This window comes from Nuphar pumila, chromosome 17 (assembly GCF_984573655.1).
Source record: "Nuphar pumila chromosome 17, dmNupPumi1.hap1.1, whole genome shotgun sequence".
NCBI classification, from domain to species: Eukaryota; Viridiplantae; Streptophyta; class Magnoliopsida; order Nymphaeales; family Nymphaeaceae; genus Nuphar; species Nuphar pumila.
Window position 1 is genome coordinate 18,726,102 of NC_143265.1, and position 15,371 is coordinate 18,741,472.

General features: G+C 36.1%; 1 protein-coding gene across 1 annotated transcript; it reads left to right on the forward strand.

Moving 5' to 3' along the window:
* The first annotated feature begins 1,234 nt into the window (after positions 1 to 1,234).
* Positions 1,235 to 2,809, forward strand: LOC149811755 (uncharacterized). Its single transcript, XM_089992916.1, has 3 exons — positions 1,235 to 1,460; positions 1,856 to 2,091; positions 2,276 to 2,809. The coding sequence occupies exons 1-3, from the start codon at positions 1,235 to 1,237 to the stop codon at positions 2,807 to 2,809; spliced, it is 996 nt and encodes a 331-aa protein (XP_089849042.1).
* The last annotated feature ends 12,562 nt before the right edge of the window (positions 2,810 to 15,371 follow it).

Below are 15,371 nucleotides of genomic sequence, written 5' to 3' on the forward strand. Positions count from 1 at the left end.
TTCAATGACAACCTCCCACGTCGAAGCCGTGCCCTGAGCATGTTTACTAGAAGCTTTTGAAAATTTTGGAATTTCAGACTTCTTTCTTGATTCTAAAACTTTATGAGAAAATCAAAACTTACTTCATGTGTAGGAAGTGCACTTAATTTTTTTTTTTTGGATTGGCGGGCTGGGGTTAGGCTGAGCCTGACCAGTTACACGATCCCAAGATTCATTGCATCATATGCACCATTAGGGAGGTTTATCCTTCCTAACCTTATCATAGTACTCTAGGAAACATTTTCTAGCTAGACTGCAGGCAACATAAAAGTTGTCTTTATCCACTATGTGATCTGGGGAAGGCCATGAAACATTAGAGGGAAGGTGCATTCAATGTTAGAAGAATTGTATTTTCTTTTTAAAAAAAAATTATGATACACTTGCATACATAATGCATATTTTTTGTAAAAAAATTTAGAAAAGATGCATTCAATGAAAAACAAAGTTTTCATCTGTCTTATGTTTCTTCCTACAGGCTTCTATTGCCACTTCTTCCTTTAATTGCTTGCACCTCTGAATTGCTTCTGGCTTCATGTTTCACGCATCGTTTCTCGTAGCCACCTTTTACTTTGGTAACTATGGTCATGAGATCATATTGCTTATCGGTTTTGTTATTTTTTGAAAGAAGATATCATTCATAACATATCAGAATAAAACCATTACAGTACAGTAGCAAGTGATGAGATATCACTTGCTGTTACGGAAAGAAAGAGAACAAAGGAAGAATCTACAATCTGATCAAAGTTTGTTCAGATTAGGCTCACAAGAATCGACTGACTAAACAACAAATTGTCAAATATCCTTCCTAGAGGCTAGGTCAATCAAGGTCTGTGCTTTTCTTTTTTTTGTTTATAAAAGAAAGTTCACGTCTGTGCTCAACGACCAAACATGGGTTAGAGGTCCATAGAGGCCCTGCAAGGACCGTTTACATCCAATTAACTCCATATATTATAATAGCTTGGGTTGAAAACTGCATATTTTTAGATCTTTGGGCTGTATTCGTGCAAGGCATATACAGACTAGGTTAATTTTTAAACAAATTTAGTTGGTTGCCTTGTGATCCAGACTCAATATCTATCCTCATGCATTGAATATTGTCCCTCAACCCTATAAGTAGATGAATTAGGGAGTTGCAAAAACACACAACAATTGGAAGCTACTTCTTCCAAAGAGTTAAAAGAGGCAAATTGAGAAGATGGCCTCATCAAAGAGCATGGGCGTTTGCCTTCTCCTGCTACTCGTCTTCATGAGGTTGGCTGCAGCAGAAGGCAAATCGGATCATTGGGGATCTGCCGGATCTGGTCGCAAAAAGGTTTCGTGCAGGCACAGAGGGACGAAAGGCTACGGGAATCAGTATGAGTGCCCTAATGAGTGCCCTCGAAGTTGCAAAGCGCACTGCAACCTGTGCAAAGCCGTTTGCTGTAAGTGTCCCTTTACCAAGTAGTCAATCACCAACTTCACTAATTGTCTTCATGCAGCTGGTGCTTATGAACGTTAAGCAAGCCCATTGAATGGACGATCTAATATTCTTGCAAGAGTGGATGACATTGATTTAACATAGCATATTCCATCAGTCAGTATTGGTTATGTGGGTTGTCTCCTTTTTTTCTCAAATTAAGAAAAGGGAGAGAACCTTGTTAACTCGCTTGGCCAATGGCCCAGAAGGGATCGAAAATGTGTATACAAACTGTATCTGAATTTTGACTAACTCGTCTCAGGGCCGACTAACAGTTTAGATCCAGGAGAGTTAGACATGATCCGTGTTCCGTTTAGATGTTTGGTGTGCGCACACAGTTTAATGGTGATCAATTTGCAGCTTGCGATGAGCCTGGTGCAGTCTGTGACGACCCCCGCTTCATTGGTGGCGATGGCATCACCTTCTACTTCCACGGCCAGAAGGACAGGGATTTCTGCTTGGTCTCCGATACCAACCTCCACATCAACGGCCACTTCATCGGAAAGAGAGGGGAAGGCATGAAACGTGATTTCACTTGGGTTCAATCCATTGGTGTCCTCTTTGATGACCACAAACTCTTCATTGGTGCTAAGAAGGTAAATCAATTATTTCAAAAAAGCAAAGAGACTACCTACATTAGAATCCAGCCTCTGAGAGAGAGAGAGAGAGAGAGAGAGAGAGAGAGAGAGAGAGAGAGAGAGAGAGAGAGAGAGAGAGAGAGAGAGAGATTTTTACCTCATGTTCCTCATAGAAAAAACATCTTGTCCTAATCTTTTGTAGGTTGCACAATGGGATGATGCCATTGATCAACTTGCCATTGTTTTCGATGATGAGCCTGTTTTCCTTCCTACGACAGAGGAGGCCCAATGGACGACCGCATCATCTGTCCTCACCATCACTCGCTCAGCCAGAACTAATGAGGTTGTCATAGAAGCACCCAACAAGTTCAAGATCTCAGCCAGAGTGGTTCCCATTGGCAAGGAGGAGTCCAGGATCCACCATTATGGGATAACAGATGATGATTGCTTTGGCCATTTGGACTTGACCTTCAAATTCTACTCCCTAAGTGGGAACGTTAATGGCGTTCTGGGCCAGACGTATGCGGACAACTACCAGAGCCGAGTCAAGATGGGTGTGAAGATGCCGGTGTTGGGCGGGGATCGTGAGTTTTTGTCATCGGGGCTCTTCACCACAGATTGTGGTGCAGCACAGTTTAAAGGCAGGGAGACGATGAGGGTGGAAGGTGCTGTTGATCATGAGGATCTGCAGTGCAAAAGCAGCTTCAACGGTCGTGGCATTGTTTGCAAGAAATGAAAGTTTAAGGGAAGTGCGTTTTCATTAAAAAATAAAAAAATGTGGTGGAAGTCGTTGCATTAGTAGAATAAAGAGGGACGATCTGCAGGTGCAATGTGATTAATGCACACTTTAAGTGTGCTACTGAATCACCCTACATCTTTGGAATACAGCCTGTCAGCTGTATGTGTTTTCCTTTTCATGTGTTTTAACCATTAAAATGTCCTTCTATTTTTTCAAGTAACCATGACAGAAATGCTCTCTCTCTCTCTCTCCATAGATCTACACTTTTGTTTATGTGGATCTAAACGAATAGATGTGTTTAACATAATTTATATACTTTATTAATAAGTTTAATAAACTCTAATACATCATTAGTCAATCTTGAATGTAGTAAAAAGGCAACGGGACACAATAAATGAAGATTCGGTTTAAAACTGACTGAGACCATCATCTTGAAATCAACTTCAATGCCTTAAAACCAATAAATAAATAAATCAAGCCAACTATAATCAAAGGGTACTTTCTAATTTTTGAGATTAGAACTCTTTAGATAGAGACTGTCACATCATCACTTATGGTGGTTCAGTACCACAAGAGTTTGCTGATAATTTTCTTGTTTAATAGTTATTAAGCATATGGTACCAATAATTGAACCAATACAAAGCACCACATTCGTATGCAAAATATTAAACCGCAAACTGAAAGTACCCTTAGTAGCTGAACCAAGAACTCCCACTAGAGTATCATATTGAACACTAAGAGACACTAAAAACTCCCCCTTAACACCTAAGAAACAAACAATTTTAGTTCATAGATACCACATCTATGGAGTCTAAAACACAACATGTTCTCTTTCCTAATACAACTACGAATCATCTGCTAACTTTTTTGTTAACTAATGTGCTAACTTAGGTAGTTAAAAAGTGATGTTAATGAGTTAGTTGGCACTTATGGTGGTTCAGTACCACAAGAGTTTGCTGATAATTTTCTTGTTTAATAGTTATTAAGCATATGGTACCAATAATTGAACCAATACAAAGCACCACATTCGTATGCAAAATATTAAACCGCAAACTGAAAGTACCCTTAGTAGCTGAACCAAGAACTCCCACTAGAGTATCATATTGAACACTAAGAGACACTAAAAACTCCCCCTTAACACCTAAGAAACAAACAATTTTAGTTCATAGATACCACATCTATGGAGTCTAAAACACAACATGTTCTCTTTCCTAATACAACTACGAATCATCTGCTAACTTTTTTGTTAACTAATGTGCTAACTTAGGTAGTTAAAAAGTGATGTTAATGAGTTAGTTGGCAAGTGACTAGTCTAGAATTATCTCTGAGTATTCCAATAAACCTAGAATGTTGTGACTAGTCTAAAATTATCTCTGAGTATTCCAATGAACTTAGAATATTGTGATTAGTCTAGAATTATCTCTGAGTATTCCAATAAACCTAGAATATTGTGATTAGTCTAGAATTATCTCTAAGTATTCCAATAAACCTAGAATATTGTACTCAACTATAAATTAGTTTGAGATGAATGAATAAAAAATTAATCATGGCTCCTATCATTTCTTCTCATTTTCTTGGCTGAACACCCAACAAAATTGGTATCAGAGCTAGGTTCCACATCCGTATTCATCCCCTAAAACCAAAAAAATTGAGTAATTTTTCATCTACACAAGATGACCAATCACACTAGTGATGGTCCTCCAATTCCCATATTCTCCGGTGAGCACTATGACCATTGGTTTGTAAAAATGAAAACAATTTTTAGATCACAAGACTTGTGAGAATATGTAGAGAATGGATATAAAAAACCGAAAGGTGAAGAAGGTCTCACCAATCAAGAGCAAAAAGCCCTCAAGGAGAATAGGAAGAAGGATGCAAAAGCTCTTTCATATATCCAGCAAGGTGTGACTTCGGATATCTTCTTAAGAATCATGAGCGCAAAAAAAGCCAAGGAAGCATGGGAGATTCTACAAAAGGAGTTCCAAGGGAACGAACATCAAGGTAAAGAACGTTACCCTTCAAACTCTTAGAAGAGAGCTTAAAAATTTAAAGATGAGTGATGTTGAAATTATAAATGAAATGAAAACCTTTGGTGAAGAAATTAATGAAAGTAGAATTGTAGAGAAGATTCTTGTTAGTTTACCTCCAAAATTTGATCCAATGGTGTCCACAATTGAAGAGACAAAAGACATCACCTCAATGAGTGTTCAAGAGTTGTTGGGATCCTTGAAGGCTCATGAGAGAAGGATGGCTAGACATGCTGAAAAATCCATTGAAAGTGCTTTCCAATCAAATCTGAATTTCAACCCCAAGACCAATGAAAGAGAGAGCTCTACTTGCTATCAAAGAGGAAGAAACTCACAAAGAGATGAAAGATATGGTCGTGGAAGAGGTAGAGGCAGGAATTCAAGAGGAAGAGAAAGAAGCAACTTTCAAAGAACCTCTAATGCATAAAATTTGCAGCAATGCAACCATTGTGGCAAGAGAAATCATCCTGAGAAAGATTGTTGGCACAAAGATAAGCCAAAGTGCTATTATTGCAAGAGACTTTGCCATTTGGAGAAAGATTGCAGGTTCAAGACCAACCAACACACTTTTCAGAAGAAAAACAAGGAGAAGGAAGCTTGTTCTATGTCTGTCACATTGCCACCGAAATCAAGAATAATGTGTGGTACCTTGATAAGGGTTGTAGCAATCACATGAAAAGAGATAAAACCATTTTTGTAGACTTGGATGAATCTGTAAAAACAGAAGTGAAGATGGAAAATGGAGTCATAGCTCAAGCACAAGGATTGGGAACCATTGGAGTCCAATCCAAGCAAGGTACATAGTTCATTTGTGATGTTTTATTTGTTCTTGATTTGGACCAAAGTTTATTGAGTCTTGGACAACTTGAGCATAAATATGCACTTAACTTTCATGATTATGAGTGTTGTATCTATGACAAAAAGGATGGTAGATAGCTTGTAATGAAAATCAAAATGCAAACCAATCGAAGTTTTCCAATCAACTTCAAATATAGTGAAACTCAAGCATTGAAAGCACATGTCATTAAAGATTCATGGTTGTGGCAAAAGAGGTATGGCCATTTGAATTTTCACAGCTTCAAAGTACTTCAACAAAATGAGATGGCGTATGGCTTACCAAGGATTGATGAGAAACATGAAGTGTGTGAAGGTTGTGCACTTGGAAAACAACACCGACAACCATTTCCTAAAGGAGTTGCATGGAGAGCCAAGAAAATTTTGAGGCTAGTGCACACGGATGTTTGTGGACCTAGGAGAACCACTTCTCATGGAGGTAACATGTATTTCATCCTTTTCATTAATGATTTTTCAAGAATGACTTGGGTTTATTTCATGAAAGAAAAATCTGAAGTGTTTTCAATTTTCAAGAAGTTCAAAAGCCTTTTGGAAAAGCAAAGTGACCACTACATTAAGACGTTAAGAAGTGATCATGGCAAGGAGTATACTTCAAACAAATTCCAAGAATTTTGTGAAGATGAAGGAATGGAAAGGTAGCTGACCGTTGACTACACATCACAACAAAATTGAGTTTTCGAAAGAAAGAATCAAACGATGATGGAGATGGCAAAATCTATGTTGCATGATAAAGGTTTGCCAAAAGAATTTTGGGCCGAAGCTGTTTATACAACTGTATATTTTCTCAACCGAAGTCCCACAAAGGCTGTATGGAATCAAACTCCAATTGAAGCATGGAGTGAAAGGAAGCTTTCGATGAAACACTTGAAAGTTTTTGGAAGCATTTGCTATGCATAAATTCCAAAAGAAAAGAGGTACAAGCTTGATGAAGTAAGTGAAAAATGTATTTTTGTTGGTTATAGTTCCAAGTCTAAAGGTTATAGATTGTTTAATTTGAAGAATAACAAAATCATTATTTGTTGAGATGTTTTGTTTGATGAAAATGCTACTTGGAATTGGGATGAGAAAAAGATTGAAAAGCAGGATGTTTGGCATCATGATGAAGAAGAAAATTCAGCAAATGAAGAAGGAAGTGATGATCATTCAACTTCAACAACCAACCCAACTTCATCTCCAAGTTCAAGCTCAAGTTCCTCAAGCTCAACTCCAAAGAAAATGAAGAGTTTGAGTGATGTCTATGCAAGATGCAACTTTTGCATTCTTGAACCAGAAAATTTTGAAGAAGCATACGAAGAAAAGGATTGGAGAAAGGCAATGGAAGAGGAGATAAATGCAATTGAGAAGAACAAGACTTGGAAGCTAGTTGAGAAGCCTCAAGACAAGGAAATCATTAGTGTCAAGTGAATTTACAAAGTCAAGTTGAATCCTGATGGCTCAATTCAAAAGAAGAAGTCAAGACTTGTTGCTAAGGGTTATTCACAACAACCTGAAATTGACTACAATGAAACTTTTGCACCGGTTGCAAGATTTGACACAATTAGAGCCCTTATTGCCATGGCAGCCCAAAAAGGTTGGAATCTCTACCAACTTGATGTCAAATCTGCATTTTTGAATGTAGAATTGAAGGAGGAGATGTATGTTCAACAACCTCAAGGCTTTGTCAAAGAAGGAGAAGAAGGCAAAGTGTACAAGTTAAGAAAGGCATTGTATGGGTTGAAGCAAGCTCCAAGGGCTTGGTATAGACAAATTGATTCTTACTTCATAGAGCAAGAATTCAAGAAAAGCAAGAGTGAACCAACCTTGTATGTGAAGACTCAAGGTAACTCAAACATTCTCATTGTTGCTTTATATGTTGATGATTTACTTTATACCGATAACAATGAGAAGTTGATTACTGATTTTAAGAAAGACATGAAATGAATGACATGGGACTGTTACATCATTTTCTTGGCATGGAGATTTATCAATATGATGACAGAGTCTTTATTTGTCAAAAGAAATATGCTGAAAATGTTCTTGTAAAGTTTGGTATGGTTGATTGCAAGCCTATGGCTACACTACTTGTTGTAAGTGAAAAACTTATTAAAGAAGATGGAGAAAACAAAGTTGATTCTACTTTGTATAGAAGTTTGGTGGGAAATTTGTTTTATCTCACAGCTACAAGGCCAGATATTATGTTTGCTTCAAGCTTATCATCAAGGTTTATGCACAATCCCAATCAAATGCATCTTGGAGCAGCCAAGAGAGTGTTAAGATACATCAAAGGGACACTCAACTATGGCATCAAATTCAGCAAAGGAGTTCCAATAAACATGCATGGTTATTGTGATAGTGATTGGGGTGGATGTCATGATGATATGAAGAGCACCTCAGGCTATTGTTTTTCACTTGGTTCAGGAGTATTTTCTTGGGCATCAAAGAAGCAACAAAGTATGGCACAATCATCCGCTGAAGCTGAATATGTCTCAGCAAGTTTGGCAACATCACAAGTCATTTGGCTTAGAATAATTCTTGAAGACATTAGTGAGAAGCAAAAGCAAGTTACAATGATGTTATGTGACAATAAATCAACCATTGAAATTGCCAAAAATCCAGTTTATCATAGTAGAACTTGCCACATTTCCATCAAGCACCATTTCATTCAAGATGCAATTGAAGAAGGTGAAGTTGAGCTGAAATTTTGCAGGAGTGAAGATCAAGTTGCAAACATTTTTACCAAGGCACATTCAAAAAACAAGTTCAACTATTTTCGAGAGATGCTTGGAGTTCAAGAGCAACACATTAAGGGGGGAATATGTTGACTAATGTGTTAACTTAGGTAGTTGGAAAGTGATGTTAATGAGTTAGTTGGCAAGTGACTAGTCTAAAATTATCTCTGAGTATTCCAATGAACCTAGAATGTTGTGACTAGTCTAGAATTATATCTGAGTATTCTAATGAACCTAGAATGTTGTGACTAGTCTAGAATTATCTCTGAGTATTTCAATGAACCTAGAAAGTTGTGACTAGTCTAGAATTAACTCTAAGTATTCCAATGAACCTAGAATGTTGTACTCAACTATAAATTAGTTTGAGATGAATTAATCAAAAATTAATCTTGGCTCCTATCATTTCTTCTCATTTTCTTGGCTGAACACCCAACATTCTTGATGTCACAAAAGCTCGAAACCAAGCATGGAAGAGACAGTACTCACATAACCATAGTTAGCCCATGAGTTCTACTATGTTAACTATGCTTCACTAGTTGAACAGATTGTGGGGACAACTCCCATCCTCAAATCAGCACTGAATTGATTTAACTCAATGTCAATTCTAAAATCATAGAACCTATGTCGGTATGGGAGTGGGTGTGGGTGCAGGCATGGGTGCGGGGTGCAGGTATGACACCATAATTCCAAAAATGTGGGTATCCCTATATATATATATATCACATAAATATAAAATAAATTCAAAATAAATTGAATATAATCTAAATGTATATTATATACTAAAAAATATATAAACTGAAAATATAATTATAAATTATAAATTGAATACAAACTACTAAGTACAAAGGGTAAATTGATGTTCCAAGCTTTCAACGTGTGTCAACATAGGCATACGCATTTCGACAAGAGCACGAAGGAAAAAATAGTGTCTGGGTACCATAGCATAGAACCAATGAGTTGTTTTTTTATCGAATTTGAGACCCTATCATGAGGTTTTAGGCCCTGATGAGACACTGCAACTTTATATGCATTAATAGAACTTGGTAGTGGACTGCTTTTCTCTGTTGTTTCCTCTACTAAATGTTGGTCGACATCATGGATGTTAGATTCACAGGTATTAGGTGGAGAGACCTGCATCGGTTCCTTTGTAGGAATGTAGGCTCTCCTCTGCTTCCAATAATAGGAAGAAGGATGGTTTGGATAGCCTGCTGTGAACAATTGCCTCTGATGCTGTAACAAATGGAAGATGAAAGCAATTGGATTTAGTTGGGGTAGTGAGGAGTGAGAATACCTATAGGTAGGACAACACTGTGGTCTAATATTCTTTGAAGCAGAGGTAAATTTTCAACAGGTTTTTATCTGGTGTTCAGCAAGATATTGTAGCCAAGGGACACTTGCAAGTGGGTGCTGCTTAGTGTTGTTTGAAGACCCAAATGCAGGGAAAAAGATCCAAATGTAGGGAAAAAAAATTCTACAATAAAGAGATTCCCTCAAAACGAGGACCATTGGTCTGGATCTTTGTTTTCCCACTTACTTTTTTTTAGACAAAAGGCAAATCAGATTATAAATTTATGATCAAAGAAAGTACGAAATCAAGATCAAGAAAAACATAGTGAAAGAAATCTAGGCCTAAAATGGGTGATGATAGATCACCTGGGCCCCATTTGAGTAGTGCAAAGTTCCTGCTAAACCCACAAAACCTGTGGCAAAATACTGCTTTGACTAGGTTCAACATTCAGCCTGTCAACTCTCTGCACTCATGACTGATACGTAGTTGAACAAGCTTTACGTTGGAGGTTGCACCATCGAAGAGAATCTTGTTTCTATGCATCCAGACTTGCTTCCACATGGTGAACACCTCCACTCAAAGTCATTCATCCCCTTTCCCTACCCTGCCGATGGTGAAGATACATATCACGTGGGTTGTAAATATGTGCAAGCAAACTATGATTCCAAAACACCTTGTGTAATTCTTTGACCCACTCACAATCGACAAAGAGATGTGCAATTATAGACTTAATGTCATGCATACATAGTCGGCACCTGCTAGCCAAGCAAATGCTACATCCAATCAGTAGTCGGCCTACCATGCAACACCATCCCCCCCCCCCTCCCCTCCCCTCCCCAAAACTATAGTTAGGTAGCCAGATAACTGAGCTAGGTCCTTGTACCCAATAACATGATGTCATCGTGAAGACCTCATCCTTCTCGTGCTACCACCAAAGGCAGTCATCCTCGTTTGACAGTTACACCTTCCAACTCACCCATAAGCATGTGTAACTGTTGATGGGTTTCACTTGTATGATGATGTCCCACATGAAGCTACCAACGATGCTCCATTGACTAGTTCTCTCCTACTCTTTTCCCAGTGGCTCTACATATTCTAAACAAGATTGGGTACCTGTGTCTGGGCACCTTTGCAAGCCAAACATCCCTCTAAAAAAAAGTTTTGCTTTCATTTTCAATCTTTACCCTAATGCTAGAAATAAAAATCTCAATGACCCTCATTAGCCTCTTCCAAAAACTAGACTCAGACTTCCATTTCAAGTTTTCAACCTAATTTCAAGGTCAGTCTTGTAGTCCATACTTGATCCTATTAACCCACATGCTCTCCTTCTTCCTTTGCAACCCCCACCATCATTTAACCAATAATACATTATTAAATCGCCTTAGGTCCTTAATCCTTAAGCCACCCTACAAGAGAGGAAGTGCGACAACTTTTCAACGTAAAGTTGCCCACACCATCTTGTCATCATGGTGCCCCCGAAAGTAACTTCCTAGTTACCTTGTTGATTCTCTTCATAACTGATTTGGCATAGAGAAAAGCTCCACAAAATGGTGGGCAATTGTGGCAATGACATTCTTAACCAAAATAAATCTTCTAACTTTTGATAAAACTTTCGCTTTCCATGAATTTACCTTACAACGAATTTTGTCCTTCACTAAAGACCAAAACCTACCTTTTGTCACCCCTCTATGCAATGGTAGCCCCAAGTCCTTCATAGGTAACTCCCTCCTTTCACACGGAAAGATCCTACAAGTCATAGCCTCTATACTCCCACCTTCATCATTGAAAGTTCGAAGGTGTTCTTCCCTAAATTCACTATCAATCCAAAAAAATTTAGATTCTTTTTTTAAAATAAACCCCAAATAATGGATATTTTCTTCAAAAGCTTCACCAAAGATTAGCACGTCATCTACGAATAGAATGTGTATGAGGGATTTCATGCCTAATAAGCTCACCCCTTTGTACATCCCATAGCTTGCTTTAGAAGGTAGCTGAGCAAATCCATGGCAATAATGAATTGAAGGTGGGATATCAAGTCCTCTTGCTTAAGCCCTTTCTTAGGCTTAAAGAAAGGCCCCTACTGGCCATTAACAAAAATTGAAACTAAAGAAGATCCCAATAATACTCTTATCCATCTAGCCCATCTATCCACACCTGACCTTTTCCAAAACTTTGATAAGAAAGTCTTAACTTAAAAAGTTAAAGAACTTTGGAAGATTCAATTTTAGTAAAAAAAAACTTTGTTTTGAATTGTTCATAGAGTGAACTGCTTCACGTGCCAGAAGGCACCATTCATGAATTCTTCATTTTGGCACAAAGGAAAATTGTGAGGGGCCCACTACTTGGTGAACCACCTGTTTAGGTGCACTGTCAATACCCAAGTAATTACCTTAATAGGTGTACCCATCAAGAAAATCGATCTAAATTTGTCAATCTCATTTGCTTGAGCTCTTAAGGGACCAAGACCAATGTAGATTCTCCTCACCTGCCAAGTAAACTTGGATTGGAATGAAACTCATTAAAAATTGATACAAAATTATCCTTACATGTTGGCCAAGCTGCTTTAAAATATTCAATAAAAAATCCATCTACACCCAAGGTCGTATTGTTAGGGGGTTCTGTGATTGTTGCAATTTTTTTTCCTTTTTCTTTTCTTCCTTTTGAGGAGAAAAAGAGGAGGGAAACCTTTTGCAAGGTCTCACTTGACCTTTTCAAAAAGAAGTTTTGAAATTACTCGCCTCAGTTTTGAAAATTGAGGGAAAATAGGGAGACAGAATTCGCTCGTCGGTACGAAGTTCAACCATTCCTGGCGCCTTTACTAGGGGTAATCAAACCAAGGATCAAATTTATGCCTTTGACTTGCCTAAATTTATCTAAAAAATTATTCTAAAATCCTAAATGCATATTAAATCATGCTTATGCTATGATGTGTGCTTTTGGAAATATTTCAGAAATTTAGATTTTTCAAGTGATTTTGAAATAGATTTGAAAATATCCTTTAGGAAATGGTTGAGAAATTGAACTTAATTTGAAAAGATTGAAATTTGAATCCAAAAACTTGGGTTTGAAGTGAATTTAAAAAAGGAAATTTATAAATTTGAAATTTCAAAAAGTTGAAACTGAAATCAAAAGTTGAAATTGCAAGAAGTTGAAATAAACTTATGAGATTTCAGAGTTTAAAATTTGGAATTTTAAATTTGAATTGAAAATGAATATTTGAAATCGAAAATGGATTTGGAAAAGAGTGAAATTGGAAGATAAAAGACTGAATTTGGAACTTTGAAGTTGATGAATCAAAGTTTGAAATTGAGACTTTGAATTTGATCTTGAAATTCAATTTGATGTTTGAAATCAAAATTGAACTTGAAAATTAAATTGGAATTTCAAAGTGAATTTCAAAAATTTGGTTTAGAATTTAAGTGGAGAAAATGAAATTCATAATCTTTGAATTTGAACTTGAAATGAAAAATAGAATTCAAAATTTAGAATTTCAAAAAGAAGTAAAGATTTGAAAATGAAATTCAAAGTTTAAGATGTGAAGTTCAGAAATAAGAATAAAAAATTGGAATTTAAAATAAGATTTAAAACTGAGTGAAATTGGAAACAAAAGAGATGAATCTGAATTTGTAAATGAAAGTTGAAAATTGACTTTGAATTTCGAAATGAAAACTATGTTTTTTGAAAATCTATTTCAAAAATTACTTAAAATTTTGAAAATAACTAAAAAGATGGCAAATTATGATGTAATTCTATCTTAAATGATGAATGCTTTAAAAGAATTTGTCTAAAGATTGGAATTTTTAAAAGCAAATTTTATTCTTTAATAGAATTGAAATAAGATTAAATTGTAATATATTCATAACTATGGTCACAAACATATTCTAATCTAATCTTTATTTGAATTATAACAAAGAATAAAATAAATTTTTGTGTCTTTATATGATTTAAAACAAAATTATTTTTTAATATATTAATGACTATGACCACAAACATATCTTAAATTAATTTATATTTTAAATTCTGATAGAAAAAGAAAAGGATATCCATTTTTAGAAAATATGATGTTTTTCAGAAAGGACCTAAAATGTAGGTCAAATTTTATTTCATAAAAAATAAAAATCTTAAATATTGCTCACATTCTGACTATGGCCATAAATGTGAATCATTTACTTTGGGTTATTTACCTCTTATTAGAATAGTGCATGTGCCATTCATGTGATACTATAGTGCTCTTTGAAGAATAAAATAAAATAAAATGTCATAAGTAATTATGAGAATTTAAAGTGCAACTATATGCTCATACATTCTAATCTAAACAAAAAAGTAGAATTTCTCATTAATATGAAATTATTATAATCTTAAATTTAAATTGAATATTGAAATTCCCTAATCTAGGAAAACAAATCAGGGTCTTCCAGGCTTCTCTCCAAACACATAATAGCACAAGGCAACAGAAATGCAAAATACAGAAAGAAATTGAAAAGGCTATTTTAAGACTAACATACATATGATTATGCCCATGCTTTAATAGAAATGCATATGCATATGTGAAGATGCAATGCCTATGCATGAATGAGATGTATATGCATATGCTAAGATGTAGTGCATATGCTAATAGGAAATGCATATGCATGTGCCTAAGTGCAAAGCCTTATGCTAAGCGGAAATGCATATGCATTTGCCTAAGTACAATGCTTATGCTTATAAAGAAATGCATATGCATTTGCCTAAGTGCAATGCTTATGCTTATGAAGAATGCATATGCATTTGCCTAAGTGCAATGCTTATGCTTATGAAGAAATGCATATGCATTTGCCTAAGTGCAATGCTTATGCTTATGAAGAATGCATATGCATTTGCCTAAGTGCAATGCCTATGCTTATGAAGAAATGCATATGCATTTGTCTAAGTGCAATGCCTATGCTTATGAAGAATGCATATGCATTTGCCTAAGTGCAATGCCTATTCTAATGGAGAGATGCATATGCTAAAGTGAAGATGCATATACTGCTAAAATGGAAAATGCATGTATTCCTGCAAATGCAATGCACATGACGAAATTGCAATACATATGAAGAAATGCATATGTATATGCAAATGAAAATGCATATGAAGATGCATATGTTGCTAAAGTGAAAAAAATGCATATGCTAAGGCTGGACCGAACTACAATGCAGGTGTAAAATGACATATAATGCACAACTGAACTGAAAGGTAATGCATATGTGATATGATGTGTGATGAAGAAAGGTCTGTGCTTATGCAAATGAAATGCATATGCTAAAGGTAGAATGAAGTGCAGAAAATATAATGCTAATGCATGCATTAGGATGATACAAATTGCAGGTATTATGCCACATATAGATCACGCAGGTATCATGGTTATGATGCAGCCAAATGTGATGTGGAGTGCTGGATGGAGATGCAGTGTGGATGGTGTGTTGTATAATGCAGTGAAACTACAAAATAATATGCAACGGGGATGCAACTACACTGTAATGAACATAGATGGTTATGATGCAGATTAACAAGAAATAAATATAATACAAGTAAGGTTGTAGTGGAATTGGTCAATTATCCAGAGCATGGGCATATTTTTTATTTCTTCACAACATTATTTCTTTACGTGTCAGTCAGAAATGTAAATGAGTCCTTCATAGGAGAACTAGATGCTTTTAAAG